Source organism: Equus quagga, chromosome 1, assembly GCF_021613505.1.
Source record: "Equus quagga isolate Etosha38 chromosome 1, UCLA_HA_Equagga_1.0, whole genome shotgun sequence".
In the NCBI taxonomy this organism is placed as follows: Eukaryota; Metazoa; Chordata; class Mammalia; order Perissodactyla; family Equidae; genus Equus; species Equus quagga.
In genome coordinates this window covers 51,862,116-51,876,638 of record NC_060267.1, presented here as the reverse complement: position 1 = coordinate 51,876,638, position 14,523 = coordinate 51,862,116, and the positions used below count along the sequence as shown (strand labels likewise).

The 14,523-nt window shown below is 40.2% G+C and overlaps 1 protein-coding gene across 1 annotated transcript in view; it reads right to left on the bottom strand.

The window, feature by feature from the left end:
- VWF (von Willebrand factor) overlaps positions 1-14,523 on the bottom strand; it is a 159,186-nt gene that overhangs the window by 133,190 nt on the left and 11,473 nt on the right. Inside the window, exon 6 of the mRNA XM_046661799.1 lies at positions 1,466-1,590. Coding sequence (XP_046517755.1) covers positions 1,466-1,590 — 125 coding nt within the window. The remainder of the gene's footprint in view (positions 1-1,465; positions 1,591-14,523) is intronic.

The following is a 14,523-nucleotide window of genomic DNA, read 5'->3' as shown; positions in this document are numbered from 1 at the left end:
AGGTCTCACAGCTGAGTCACTCTGCAGGCACCGCCCTGAGTCCAGGGGAGCTGTCCAGACTCCTCACCCAGAGGCAGCTTGCATCCAATGACTGACTGGTCAGCGTGGGCCCTCTTGCCCACTGGGCACCACCCTAGCTTTCAGAGCCCCTTGAAGGATCAGCTGGGCCCCAGTTGTAACTACATGGTGGTGCATCTCCTGCCCCCACCCAGCACTGCTTCTCTCACCCTCTTATAGATGCTGCTCCTGAGAGCCTCGCCAGTAACCCAGCACCCAGACCCCTCACAGAGTCTGCTTCCTGAATTATGACACCTCCAAGGAGCCTTGTTCCCCAGATGGTGAGTCTCTGAGCACAGCCTCAACAGAGAAATCCGTGCTAACAAGGGCCCACCTTCATCCGGGAGCCATGCTGTTCCCTCCTCCCTCAGCCCAGGCAGCCTGACCCCAAGCCAAGAGAGGGGGTTGTCCATCACATGAGGTCTTCCCCTCCTGAAGCGTCATCCTCCCAACACCCCACAGACAGAGGCACAAAGGCCATCTCTCCCTGCAGAAGGTGGAGGCAGGTTCTGATTAGTAAGATCCTAAAGGGCAATTCTGAAGGGGAAAGAGCTGCTAACGAGCTACCATCCTGGTAGAAATAGGGACTGTGTGGGAAGGGATGGGAGGTGCCACATCTGTACTGAGTCTCAGGACAGAAGCACACACAGACAAGAAAGAGGCCATGTGACCACAGAGGCAGCAACTGGAGGGATGCGGCCAGAAGCAAGGAATGTCGCAGCCACCAGAAGCTGGAAGAGACCAGAGAGAAGTCTCCCCTAGAGCCTCCAGAGGGAGCGCGGCCATGCCGAGACCTTGATCTTGGCCCAGGGAAACTAATTCGGACTTCAGGCCTCCAGAGCTGTGAGAGGGTACATTTCTGTTGTTGAAAGCCACCAAGTTTGAGATCATCTGCTAGCGCAGCCTTAGGAAATTATTACAACGTCCAGGCTGGTCACTTCAGGCACATCCCCGCCCCTCCCCTGCTGACGTGCTGGTGAGACCTCGGGGCCCTGTGCTCCTGTTTGTACTTCATAATGACACTTATTGAACACCTAAAGAGGAATGGTTTTCTATTGCAGAATTTCAGACAGGTGGCAGGTGACGACGGCGATATTTGGGGAAAAGAGAGGGTGCTGGAGTGTAAAACAGAAAAGTATAGTCGCTCACTATACCAACTCATTAGACCAGACCCATTTTTAAAGTCCAAAGACAAGAGCAGTGTTAGAATACGAGTCAACCAGACTGCAGCCTCAGTTGGTTTTCAGGAGGAAAGGGGCCCGTGGGAACCCTACATTGACCAGCCAGAGGGACCCACAGGAGGCTCACTCCTCCCCCACATGGAGGACCTCAGACCAGATGTCTTCCTGCCTCTTAATTCCAGAAGTCCCACCCCAACCAGACCACACACAGCCTGGGCTGTCCCCACCTTCTGCATTTCCTCGGAGGAGACGTTGCATGGGCTGCTGGGAGGGGATGCCCGTTTGCACCGTTCTTCTCCACTGCTCAGGGCCCAGGAGTTGGCAAAGTCGTAGGGGTCCGAGGTCAGGGTCCCTGTGGAGAAAAGTTTCAGGAGAATGAAGCCACAGTCACGCCTGACCCAGGACCTCCAAGTGAAAACTCTAGGTCTGTCGTCACCAGAATCAACTTCCATTAGACTCATACATAAGCATCTGGGGTGGGAGTAACTTCTGTGCAGCCCTCAGCGTAACACAACAAGGCACGGGCATCAGAGCTCAGCCAGTGTTTGGTGAGGGATGGCTAGATGGATGGGCACAGTGAGGAAGATGACACGAAGACGATGAGGAACATGCCCATCCACTCGCTGACATGACTTTGCATGCCTTACTCCCTCTGTGAGGAATGTTCTCCACCCCCATGTTACCTTGAACATCTCCACTCATTCTTTGAGATGCAGCTCCAGAACCATTTCCTGCAGGAAGCCCTTCTAAACTAGTTCTATTCCCTGTGGCCCACCCCAGCCTGGGTTGAGTGTGCCCCTCCCCTCTGCTCCCTCAGCACCCTGGCCATCCCTCTATTAAAACTCTCGTCATCCTTTGTGTTAGTATTCTTTTTGCTTGTATTTATCCCCCATTCAACTGTGAGCTCTTAATTCAGGGCACAGGCTATGTCTCTTATCTCTAAATTCTTATCCGGTGGATGGTGGGTACTTGAAATATTTTTGCAGAATGAAGGCAAGGATGTGACATGGAGCGTAAGGCCCGCAGTTGCAGCATCCCCTGTGCTCTCACAGCATCTATGACTCACAACAATCATTCCACTGTCAGCTACCCACAGTAGACTGAGAGAGCCTCATGGGCCTACATGGCGTGGTGCAAAGTAGATGCCTGATGACGCTGCTGACCTTTCACGAGCATTGAGGAAGCAGTCCTTTTGCATAGCCAGGTCCATAAGAGTGAAGCATGTTTCAAGGTCAAATAATGTACTTGGGAATAGGAAATAAACTAACCCTGGGAAAAGGAAAGAAAAGCAAAACCTTGAAAGTATAGGCAGTTGACATCTGGGGTGTTTTAAGCAGACAAAATGACCCCCCAACGATATATTTACTTCCTAATTCCCAGAAGCCATGAAAATTACCTTATATGGCAAAAGATGTGATTATGTCAAGGATCTTGAGAGGAAGAGCTTATCTTGGATTACCTGAGTGAGCCTTAAATGCAATCACATGTATCTTTGTCCGAGAGAAGCAGAGGGGGATCAGACATACACACAGAGAAGGTGGTGTGGAGACAGAGACAGAGACTGGAATGATGCAGCCACGAGTCAACAGTGATTGGAAGAAGCAAGGGACAGATTTTTCTCAAGGGCTTCTGGAGGGAGTGCAGCCCTGCCAACACCTTGATTTCAGACTTGTGGCCTCCTGGAATCGTGAGAGGATAAATTTCTGTTGTTTTAAGCCCTGGAAGAAGCCAAGGGAAAGGAACTTAAATTTATGGATTTTCTACTGTGTGCCAGGCACTGCAAGAGGTGCTCTCTGGGTTCCTGCTTCGTGCCACACAGGCTGGTCCACTTTCTAACACGCCATACTAAGGAAGAGACAGAGAAGAGACTTTGTGTTGAGTGGGGAAAGACCTAGAGAGAATCAAGACCCTTGGGGTCTGGTCTCAGCTCTCCTTCTACACCCTACGTGACCTTGAGCTGATCTCATCATTCCTCTGAGCCCAGTTCCTCATACATAAAATGAGAGGTTAGACTAGGTGACCTCTAACCTCCTTTGCATCCCTCACCTTCTCTGAAGTGGAACTCTACAGGCTCAATCTGAGATGAGGCATAAGGATGTCTAATAGATGCAGCTACAAATGTTCTCACAGAAAAATCTGAGGGCCAGAGCTACAGCCCAGCTGGGAAGATTCCCACTCTGGCAGGAAGCAAGGTTAACTGTTTGGGGACAAAAATTGTAGAATCTTCACCAACCAAACAGAACTAAACCCACAATCCTCTGAAGATAATTTCCAAAATGTCACCAGAGCCCTGACTTCTTGCCAACAGCACCACCTTCTCCCCATCAGCACAGGTTCCATTTTCAGTTTTTTAAACCCTGAAGCGTGGAATAAGAAAAAGATATCTCTGGGTTGGGAGTTCCATTTCCAGCAATATAGCAGAATAAAATAATCTGAAAACTGTGCCACTGCAAAGGAAAAGTAGCCTGTTGAATCCATGGTTAATCTCACAAAAAAAGTAGAGGGACTTACAAGAGACATAAAGGAAGAATGAGAAAGAGAGGGAGACAGGAAGGATAAGGAAAGAAAGTTGAAAACAGAACTGGCAAGTGTGACTTGATGCTCTGACTGCAGGGTAACAGAGTGAGGGTGGCAATCCTACCAACCAAGGGGCCTGGGTTTGAACAGCTCTGTGGAGATGGGAATGAGTCTTGAGTCTTCATTATGTGGGGAGGTGGGCTGGAGATCCCCTTGTGAAGCTGGGACTCTTGAAGGACTACACCCTCCATGAGAAAGTTGAAAAGAAAAAATTCACTCTGAGAAACAAGGAAATAATAAGCAAGTTTGTTTCCTTGGTCTGGGCTCTGGAAAAGGAGGAGTAAAAAGTCTTCTGTGAGAATTTTTAGTGGTGGGAAAGTCCTTGATTGAGATTCCAGTTTATACGTCTTGTGAGATTCAGTAACTCCATATTAAAAAATTAACATAAAATCCTTCTAAATATGAGCTCACAATCCAAAATTATGAAACATAGGAGACAATCTGCTTTAAGCAAGAGTCAGCAGACACAAAAATAGCATGATTAGAGCTCTCAAAACTTCAGATAATAAAGTTTTTGTATAGAAGTTATAAAACAAATATATTTAAAATTATTGTTATAAAGAAGAAATTGAAAAAGTGACATCAGCACCATGGCAGAATGAGTTGCCCCCTTTGTCTCTCTCCACTAAGTTATAGCCAGTAGGACATCCATAGACCAACAAAGGACTCTCTGCACAGCACACCAGAATGCCTAAGAGATCCAGACATCTATACATTGGAAGGTGGCTAGACAGGATCTAGGGGAGGCAGTGGAGCCAGGAGAGCACTGGAGGTGGCTCCAGAAACCAGAGGCTCCAGGAACTACAGCAGTACCCAAAACCAGAGGCCCCAGGATCCATGGCAACACCATGAACAGAGGCCCCAGGAACCAAGGTGGTGCCCACAACTTGAGGATCCAGGAAATACAGCACAGCCCATGACCCAGCCTCCTTCCCTCTCCCATCAGCTATGCCTCCAACCCCAGCCCCCTCAGCAGCAGGGGCTGCATCTGAGACTCTGGTGCCTCCAGAAGCAGGGGCAGTGCCTGTGCAGAAGCAGGGGCAGTGCTTCAGGAATCATGGCAGTGCCTGCAACACAAGTACCTCTCCCCCTGTGGAGGTGGCAGAGTGCCCACAATCCCAGCCTGCCCAGCAGCAGCAGTGACACCCACAAACCCAACACCCCCAGCAGTGGTAGTGCCAACACTCCCAGAAAACCTAGGAGCAGCAGCAGAGGCAGCATGCGCAACAGTGGCCCCCAGCTTCAGCAGGGCCTGAGGCCATGGAAAGTCCAGTAACAGTGACAACAGAGCCCATGAGCCCAGTCCCCACAGGCTGCCTTGGTGGCTGCAACCCTGGCCTCCTAACCTATGGCACCAGCACCTGCAAACCCAATATCACTGGATGTGATGGAGGTGCCCTTGATCCTGGCTCCCATCCCACCTTTCCCCTACCCCCATTGCAGCATTGGAATCCATGACCCAGGTGACCCTGGAAGGAGGAGAGATGCTCACCAGCCCAGTGACTCCAGTGGGATAGCACATGACCACAGTGACACCAGAAGCAGCAAGGCACCAGCAACCTCAGAGGCACAAGCAGCACAATGAGGACACTGACCATACCTCTGGTAGAGGCAGTGGAGAGCGGAAAGTGCATGTTCTCAAATACAACCAGAACCAGCTCAGAATCAAAGTAGACAAAGCCTTATCTAAATAAGAAAGGTGTTTGCTACTACAAATGCACCAGCAGCGAAACAACTCATCAAGCACCAGGAAAAATTATGGTAACACAAAAAGAAAATGACAATTCTCCAGAAACCAAACTTGAAGTCATGGGAGGTTGTGATCTAACTGATAGAGAATTCAAAATAGTTGTCATGAAGAAACACAACAAGCTACAAGAATACTCAGAAAGACAGTTCAATGAGCTCAGGAATAAAATTAAGGAACAGAAGGAGTACTTCACCAAAGAGATTGAAACTCTAAAAAAAGAACCAAACAGAAATTCTGGGTATGAAGAACTCGATAAATGAGACAACTAAAGTAGAAAGCTGTGGAAATAGAGCAGACCATATGGAAGAGAGAATTAGTGAGCTCAAAAACAAAAATCTAGAAATGATTCAGGTGGAAGAGGAGAAAGAACTAAGATTTTTTTTTAATGGATAAAAATCTATGAGAAATATCCAGTTCAATTAGGAAAAGCAACAAAAGAATAATGAGTATCCCAGAAGGAGAAGAGTGGGAAAAGGGAACAGAGAGCTTATTTAAAGAAATAGCAGCTGAGAACTTCCCCAATCTGGAGAAAGAATTGGATATACAAGTACATGAAGCTAATAGGATACCTAATTATTTCAACGCAAAAAGACCTTCTCCAAGACACATTATATTAAAACAGTCAAAATTCAATGATAAAGAATATTAAGAGCAGCCAGGGAGGAAAAACCAGTAACCTAAAAGGGAATATCCATTTGGCTATCAGCAGATTTATCAGTAGAAACTCTATACACCAAGAGAGTAGAATGACACATTCAAAATATTGAAAGATAAAAACTGTCAGCCAACAATACTCTATCCAGTAAAGTTATCCTTCAAACATGAAGGAGAAATAAAGGCTTTCCCAGACAAGCAAAGCTAAGGGAATTCAAGCCACTAGACCTGCCTTACAAGAAATCTTGAAAAGAGCACTCCTACCTGAAACAAAAAGACCTTTAAGCAAAGTGACAAGTAGACAGACCGAATCAGAAAATTGCAACTCTATATCAGAATAGGTTGGTAAACACTTAATTATAATGGAAAGGTTAAAGGGAAAGAAAGCATTAAAAATAACTATAACCACTTCAGTTTGGTAATGAATTCACAATACAAAAAGGAATAATTTGTGACAACAGAAACATAGAAGAAGAGGAAAAGGACAGAACCTGTACAGGCAAATGAAGGCAAGATGCTATCAGCAGAAAAATGACTATCTCATCTATGAGATCTTTTAAACAAACCTCATGGTAACCACAAAACAAAAATTCAGAGCAGAGCCACAAAACATAAAAAAAGAGGAAACTGAGAAACACATCACAGAAAACCAACAAACTAAAATGGCAGGCAGAAATACAAGGAAAAAGAAACAACGGAAATATATAGCAACAAAGAAGACAAAGATAAAATGGCACTATAAAGCCCTCACATATCAATAATTACCCTAACTGCAAGTGGATTGACTTCACCAATCAAAAACAGAGTAGCCAGATGGATTAAAAAACAAGACCCAAAAATATGCTGCCTCCAGGAGACATATCTCAGCTCTAAAGACAAACGCAGGCTCAAAGTAAAGGAGTGGAAGGTGATACTATAAGCAAATGGAAAACAATAGAAAGTGGGTGTAGTCATACTCATATCCAACAAAATAGACTTCAAGCCAAGAAAGCTAACAGAAAACAAATAAGGACATTATCTAATGATAAAAGGGACACTCCATCAAGAAGACAAAACATTTATTAATATATATGCACCTAACATAAAAGCACCAAAGTATATAAAGTAATAGACCTAATAGGAGGCATTGACAGAAACACAAATAATACTAGGGGAGTTTAATACACCATTTATGCCAATGGATAAATCATCCAGAGAGAAAGTCAATAAGGAAACATAGGCCTTAAATAAAACACTAGATCAGACAGACTTAATGAATATATATAGAACATTCCATCCAAAAGCAACAGAATACACATTCTCCTCAAGTGCACATGGAACATTCTTAAAGGTAGACCATATGTTGGGAAACAAGGCAAGCAAATAAATTTAAGAAGATTGAAATCATATCAAGCATTTTTTCCAACCATGATAGTATGAAACTAGCAGTTAACTACAAGAAAATAGATGGAAAAGTCACAAATAGGTAGAGACTAAACAACACACTACTGAAACACTATTGGATCAATGAAGAAATCAAAGGAAAAATCAAAAAATATCTGGAGACAAATGAAAATGAAAATACAACATACCAAAATTTATGGGATGCAGTAAAAGTGGTACTAAGAGGGAAGTATATAGGAATACAGGCCTACTTCAACAAACAAGAAAAACCTCAAATAGACAATGTAACACTACACCTAAAAGAACTAGAAAAAGAAGAATAAAGCCCAAAGTCAGTAGAAGAAATGAAATAATAAAAATCAGAGTGGAAACAACTGAAATAGAGACTATAAAGACAATAGAAATGATCAATAAAACTAAGAGCTCTTTCTTGAAAAGATAAACAAAATTAACAAACCCTTAGCCAGACTGACCAAGAAAAAAAAAGGCTTAAAATAAATAAAATCAGAAATGATAGAGGAGAAATTACAACAGACATCACAGAAATACAAAAGATTACAAGAGAATACCATGAAAAGCTGTATGCCAAAAAATTGGATAACCTGGAAGAAATGGATAAATCCTCAGAATCATACAACCTTCCAAAACTGAATCAAGAAGAAATAGAGAATCTGAATAGACCAATCACAAGTAAAGAGATTGAAACAGTAATTAAAAACTTCCCCAAAAAATAAAAATCCAGGACCAGACAGCTTCTCTGATGAATTCTACCAAACATTCAAAAAAGTTTTAATACCTACCCTTCTCAAACTATTCCAAAAAATTGAAAAAGATGGAATGCTTCCTAACTCATTCTATGAGGCCAATATTACCTGATACCAAAACCAGACAAGGACAACACAAAGAAGGAAAATGACAGGCCAATATCACTAATGAATATAGATGCAAAAATCCTCAACAAAAATATTACCAAATCAAACACAACAATACATTGAAAGGATCATACACCACAATCAAGTGGGTTTCATTCCAGTCAACATTCACAAATCAATCAACGTGATACACCACATTAACAAAATGAAGAATAAAAGTCTCATGATCATCTCAATAGATGCAGAGAAAGCATTTGACAAGATTCAGCATCCATTTATGATTTTTAAAAATCTCAATAAAATGAGTGTAGAAAGAAAGTACCTCAACATAATAAAGGCCATATATGACGAACCCACAGCTAACATCATACCCAATGGTGAAAAACTCAAAGCCATCCCTCTGAGAACAGGAACAAGACAAGGATGCCCACTCTTACCACTCTTATTCAACATATTATTGGAAGTTTTAGCCAGAGCAATTAGGCAAGAAAAAGAAATAAAAGGAATCCAAATTGAAAAGGAAGAAGCAAAACTGTCACTATTTGCAGATGACATGATTTCATACATAGAAAACCCTAAAGAATTCACAAAAAAACTATTAGAAATAGTTAGCAAATATAGTAAATTTTCAGGGTACATAATTTACAAAATCTGTTGTGTTTCTATACACTAACACCAAACTAACAAAAAGAGAAATCAAGATTACAATCCCATTTACAGTCACAACAAAACGAATAAAATACTGAGGAATAAATTTAACCAAGGAGGTGAAACACCTGTATGCTGAAAACTAAAAGACGTCGTTGAAAGAAATAGAACAAGATACAAAGAAATGGAAAGATATTCCATGCTCATGGGTTGGAATAATTAACATAGTTAAAATATCCTTATTACTTAAAGCAATCTATAGATTCAATGCAATCCCTATCAAAATCCCAATGGCATTTTTCATGGAAATAGAACAAAGAATCCTAAAATGTATATGGAACAACAAAAGACCCCAAGTAGCCAAGGCAATCCTGAGAAAAAAGAACAAAGCTGAAGGTATCACACTTCCTGATTTCAGAATATACTACAAAGCTATAGAATTCAAAACAGCATGGTACTGGCAGAAAAACAGACACACAGATCAATGGAACAGAACTGAGAGCCCAGAAAAAAATCACACATTTATGGACAGCTAATTTTGAACAACGGAGCAAAGAACATACAGTGGAAAAGTCTCTTCAATAAATGGTTGGGGAAACTGGACAGCCACAAGCAAAAGAATGAAAGTAGACCACTACCTCACACCATAAATAAAAATTAACTCAACATGGATTAAAGACCTGAATGTAAGACTTGAAACCATAAAACTTCTAGAAGAAAACATGAGCAGTACATTCTTTGACATCAGTCTCAGCAGCATCTTTTTGAATATGTCTCTTCAGGCAAGGGAAACAAAAAATAAATAAATAAATAAATGGAACTACATCAAACTAAAGGGCTTCTACACAGCAAAGGAAACCATCAACAAAACAAATAAACAACCTAACAATTGGTAGAAGATATTTGCAAATCATGTATTCCATAAGGGGCTAATATCCAAAATATATAAAGAACTTATACAACTCAACAACAACAAAAACAAAAAACCCAATTAAAAAATGAGTAGAGGATCTGAACAAACGTTTTCCAAGGAAGATATACAGATGGCCAACAGGCACATGAAAAGATGGTCAACATCACTAATCATTAGGGAAATGCAAATCAAAACACTGAGACAGCACCTCATGCCCATCAAAATGGCTATTATTAAAAAGACAAGAAATAACAAGTGCTGGAGAGGATGTGAGGAAAAGGGAACGCTTGTACACTGCTGATGGAATGTAAATTGATGCAGCCACTATGAAAAACAGTATGGAGATTCCTCAAAAAATTAAAAATAGAACTACCACATGATCCAGTAATTCCACTTCTGGGTATATATCCAAAGAAAACAAAAATACTAATTCAAAAAGATACATGCACTCCTATGTTGATTGCGGCATTATTCACAATAGCCAAGACTAGGAAACAACCTAAGTGCCCACTGAGAAAAAAATAAAGAAAATGTGAGATATATATCATACAATTGAACACTACTTAACCATAAAAAAAGATGAAATCTTGCCATTTATGACAACATGGATGGACCTTGAGGTATTATGCTAAGCAGAATAAGTCAGACTGAGAAAGACAAATACTGTAGGATTTCACTTATATCTGGAAGATCAACAAACACGTAGACACGGAGAACAGATTAGTGGCTACTAAAGGGGAAAAGGATTGCGGGGAGGGAGAAAGGGGTAAAGGGGCACCTGTGTACAGTGAAGAATGGCAACTAGAATTTTGGTGGTGAACACAATGTAGTCTATACAGAAGTTGAAATATAATGTTGTACACCTGAAATTTATATAACGTTATAAACCAATGTGACCTCAATAAAAAATAAATAAACAAAAATACGAAACAAAAAAAATAATTGAAACGATAAAAGAACATGACAATAATAAAAAATAATAAAGGTGAAAAAGAGCCATTTACCTCCTAAAATTGTAAATACAGTCAATGAAATAAAAGGAAAACTCAATTGGATTAGATATCATCTGTCAATTACAGAGTTGAGAGAGAATTAATGAACTAGAAGATAGATCTCAGTAGTGATGTGCTGATAAGCCAGCTCTCTGGGTGAAGAGCAAAGCCCTGATTTGTAGGGTTTGCTGCTTTCCATGGTATAAATACTCCTACCATGGCCAATTTCATGTTACCAACATGACATTCCTGAATGCAGAATTGGAAACGATGCACACAGTTGGTTCTCACGAGCCAGCATGAGCACTCTTCATGATCTAAGCAAACTACCCAAAAAGCAACAAAGGGGGATAAAGAGAGAAAAGTGGAAGTAAGGTAAAGAGAAAAAAAAAAGAATGGAATAAAAACATCCAACATATGTCTAATCGAAAGAAAGAAAATGACTGAAACTTTTTTAAATCTGATGAGACAGGAATCATCAGATTCAGGAATCACAATAAGTCTCAAGCAAGATAATAAAAATAAAGCCCACATCTAGGCACAACATAGTGAAATTTCAGAATACCAAAAACAAATAGATGACTTATACATAAAGATAAAAGACATCTGATCTGCAAAGAAATAACAATTAGACTGATAGCATACATCCCAACAGCAAAAATGGAATAGCATGCTCAAAGTACTGTGAGAAGTAACTGATGCTCTAGAAATCGATGCCTAGCTAAAATATCATCTAAGAATGAGGCGTGTTTCATTTATCACTACCAGACCCTGAATAAAGGAACTACTAAGGGAAATTTTTTAGAAAAATGGAAATTGAATCTAGAAAAAAGAGTAAGATGCAAGGAGAAATTATGAGCAAAGAACCATGTTAAACATGAAGGCGTATCTAAAGAAGCAATGATTGTGTAAAACCATAATAATAACACCAAATTTAGTGGTTATTCAAACAAGGTGGAGCAGTGAGAGTAGTAGGGAAAGAAGTAGCTTAGAAAAGGCAGTAACAGTACAAAGCACAAAATAAGATGGTTAATACAATCCAAATACATTAATGACACAATTTAACACAAAATGAATGAAAAGAAGCAAAACTTTCAGTAAGAAAACAGAAAAGATTAGGTGACGTTAAAATAATAATAACGAGATACCGCTACTCATCTATTAAAACTGCTAAAATTAAAAAAAATAAGGTGACAATTTCAAATGCTGGCAAGGATAAAGAAGAACTGGAACTCAAACATTGCTGGTAGAAATGCAAATGATACAATCACTTTGGAAAACAGCTTGGCAGTTTCTTATAAAGTTAAACGTACACTTGTCACACCATCCAGTAATTCCACTCCTAGATATTTTACTAGAGAAATTACAGCACATGTCTACACAAAAACCTACATGTGAATACCACCTCACACTTATAGGGACAGCAACTATCAAAAAAACAGAAAATAACAGTGTTGAGAAGGATGTGAGAAATCGGAACCCTTGTAACTGTTGGTGAAATGTAAAATGACAGAGCGGCTGTGGATAACAGTGTGACAGTCCCTCAAAGAATTAAAAATAGAACTACCATATGATCCAGCAATTCCATTTCTGGGTATATACACAAAAGAATTGCACGCAGGATCTTGAAAAGATATTTGTACACTCAGGTTCATAGCAGCATTATTCCCTGTAGCTAAACGTGGAAGCAACCCAAGTGTCCATCAATGCATGAATGGATAAGCAAAATATGGTATGTACATACAATGTATATTCAGCCCCAAAAAGGAAACAAATTGTGGGCCAGCCCTGGTGGCCTAGTGGTTAAGTTCAGTGCACTCCGCTTTGGCAGCCTGGGTTTGGTTCCCAGACACAGACCTACACCACTCATCTGACAGTGGCTATGATGTGGTGGCAGCTCACCTACAAAGAGAGGAAGATTGGCAGTGGATGTTAGCTCAGGGCAAATCTTCCTCAGGAAAAATAAAAAAGAAAAGTAATTCTGACATATGCTACAACGTGGATAAATTTTAAGGACGTTATGCCAAGTAAAATAGGCCAGTCACAAAAAGATGAATACTGTCTGATTCCACTTACAAGAAGTATTTGGCACAGTGAGAATCACAGAGACAGAGAGTAGAATGGTAATTGTCAGGGGCTGGAGGGAGAGGAGAACGGGGAGTTATTGTTTAATGGGGATAGAGTTTCAGTCTTGCAAGATGAAAAGAGTTAGGGAGATGGATGGTGGCAATGGTTGCACAACACTGTAAATGTACTTAACGTCACTGAACTGCACACTGAAAAATGAGTAAGATAGTAAATTTTACGTCATGTGTATTTTACCACAATTTAAAAAATGGAGAAAAAATATCTATACAGGAAGATTTATAGGGGCTTTATTCATAATTGCCAAAAACTGGAAACAATAAAGTGTCCTTCAACTGGTGAATGGGTAGACAAATTGCAGTATTACCCCTCAACAATAGCCAGGAAAGACAGCCGGGTGACGGCATGGATGAATGCCTAGTGGAGTGTGTTACATGAAAAAAGACAGACTTAAAGGGAAAATACTCTAAGTGCTGTATGATTATACTTGTGGGAATTTTGGAAAAATCAAAACTATAGGAACAGAATAGTAACAGGAACAGGAATAGGAACAGATAAAAGATGAGTGGCAACCGGGGCTAGGAGTTGGGGCACAGGAATTTTGGGGGTGATGAAACTTCCGTAGATTGATTGTGGTGGTTACAGGGGTCTACGCTTTTGAGAAGACTCATAGAACTATCCCCTGAAAGGGTGAATTTTACTGTCTGTAAATCATACCTCAATAAATCTCATTTTTAAAAATAATAAAATCTGGCTGTGTGCTGCTTTCGTCAGACACATCTGAAAGAAAGCCACACAGAAAGGTTGAAATTATAAAAATATATATATCAAGCACACCCTAACCAAAGAAAGATGGAGTATCTATATTAATATCAGAGAGATCTTAAGGTAAAAGGCATTGTTAAAAATGATGAGTCATTACATGAAAGGAACAATTCACCAGAAAGAGTCAACATTTCTAAAATCAAATAATGAAAGCTCAAAGTATAAAAAGCAAAACTTGAGAGAATTACACAAAAAAATTGACAAATTCACCACCATTGTAGAAAAATTTAATATAACTCTCTTAATAATGGGCAGATGAAGCAGGCAAAAAAGTAGTTAATACATAGAAGATTTGAATAACAATTAACAAACTTAATATACTTAATACTCAACAGGTATATATAGACTCTTGCAGCAATCAGAGAATAATTCTTTTGGAGCATACATAGAACAATTGCAAAAAAGATCATGTACCCGGCCACAAACAAATATCCTCAAATTTCTAATTTAAATTAGAAATCAATTTAGTTACAAAAGGTAACTTCAAAAATTTTAAACATTTGGAAATTTTTAACACATTTTTTAGATTAAGAATGAACTTAAAATGGAAATTAGAAAATTCATAGAACTGAATGAAAAAGAAACA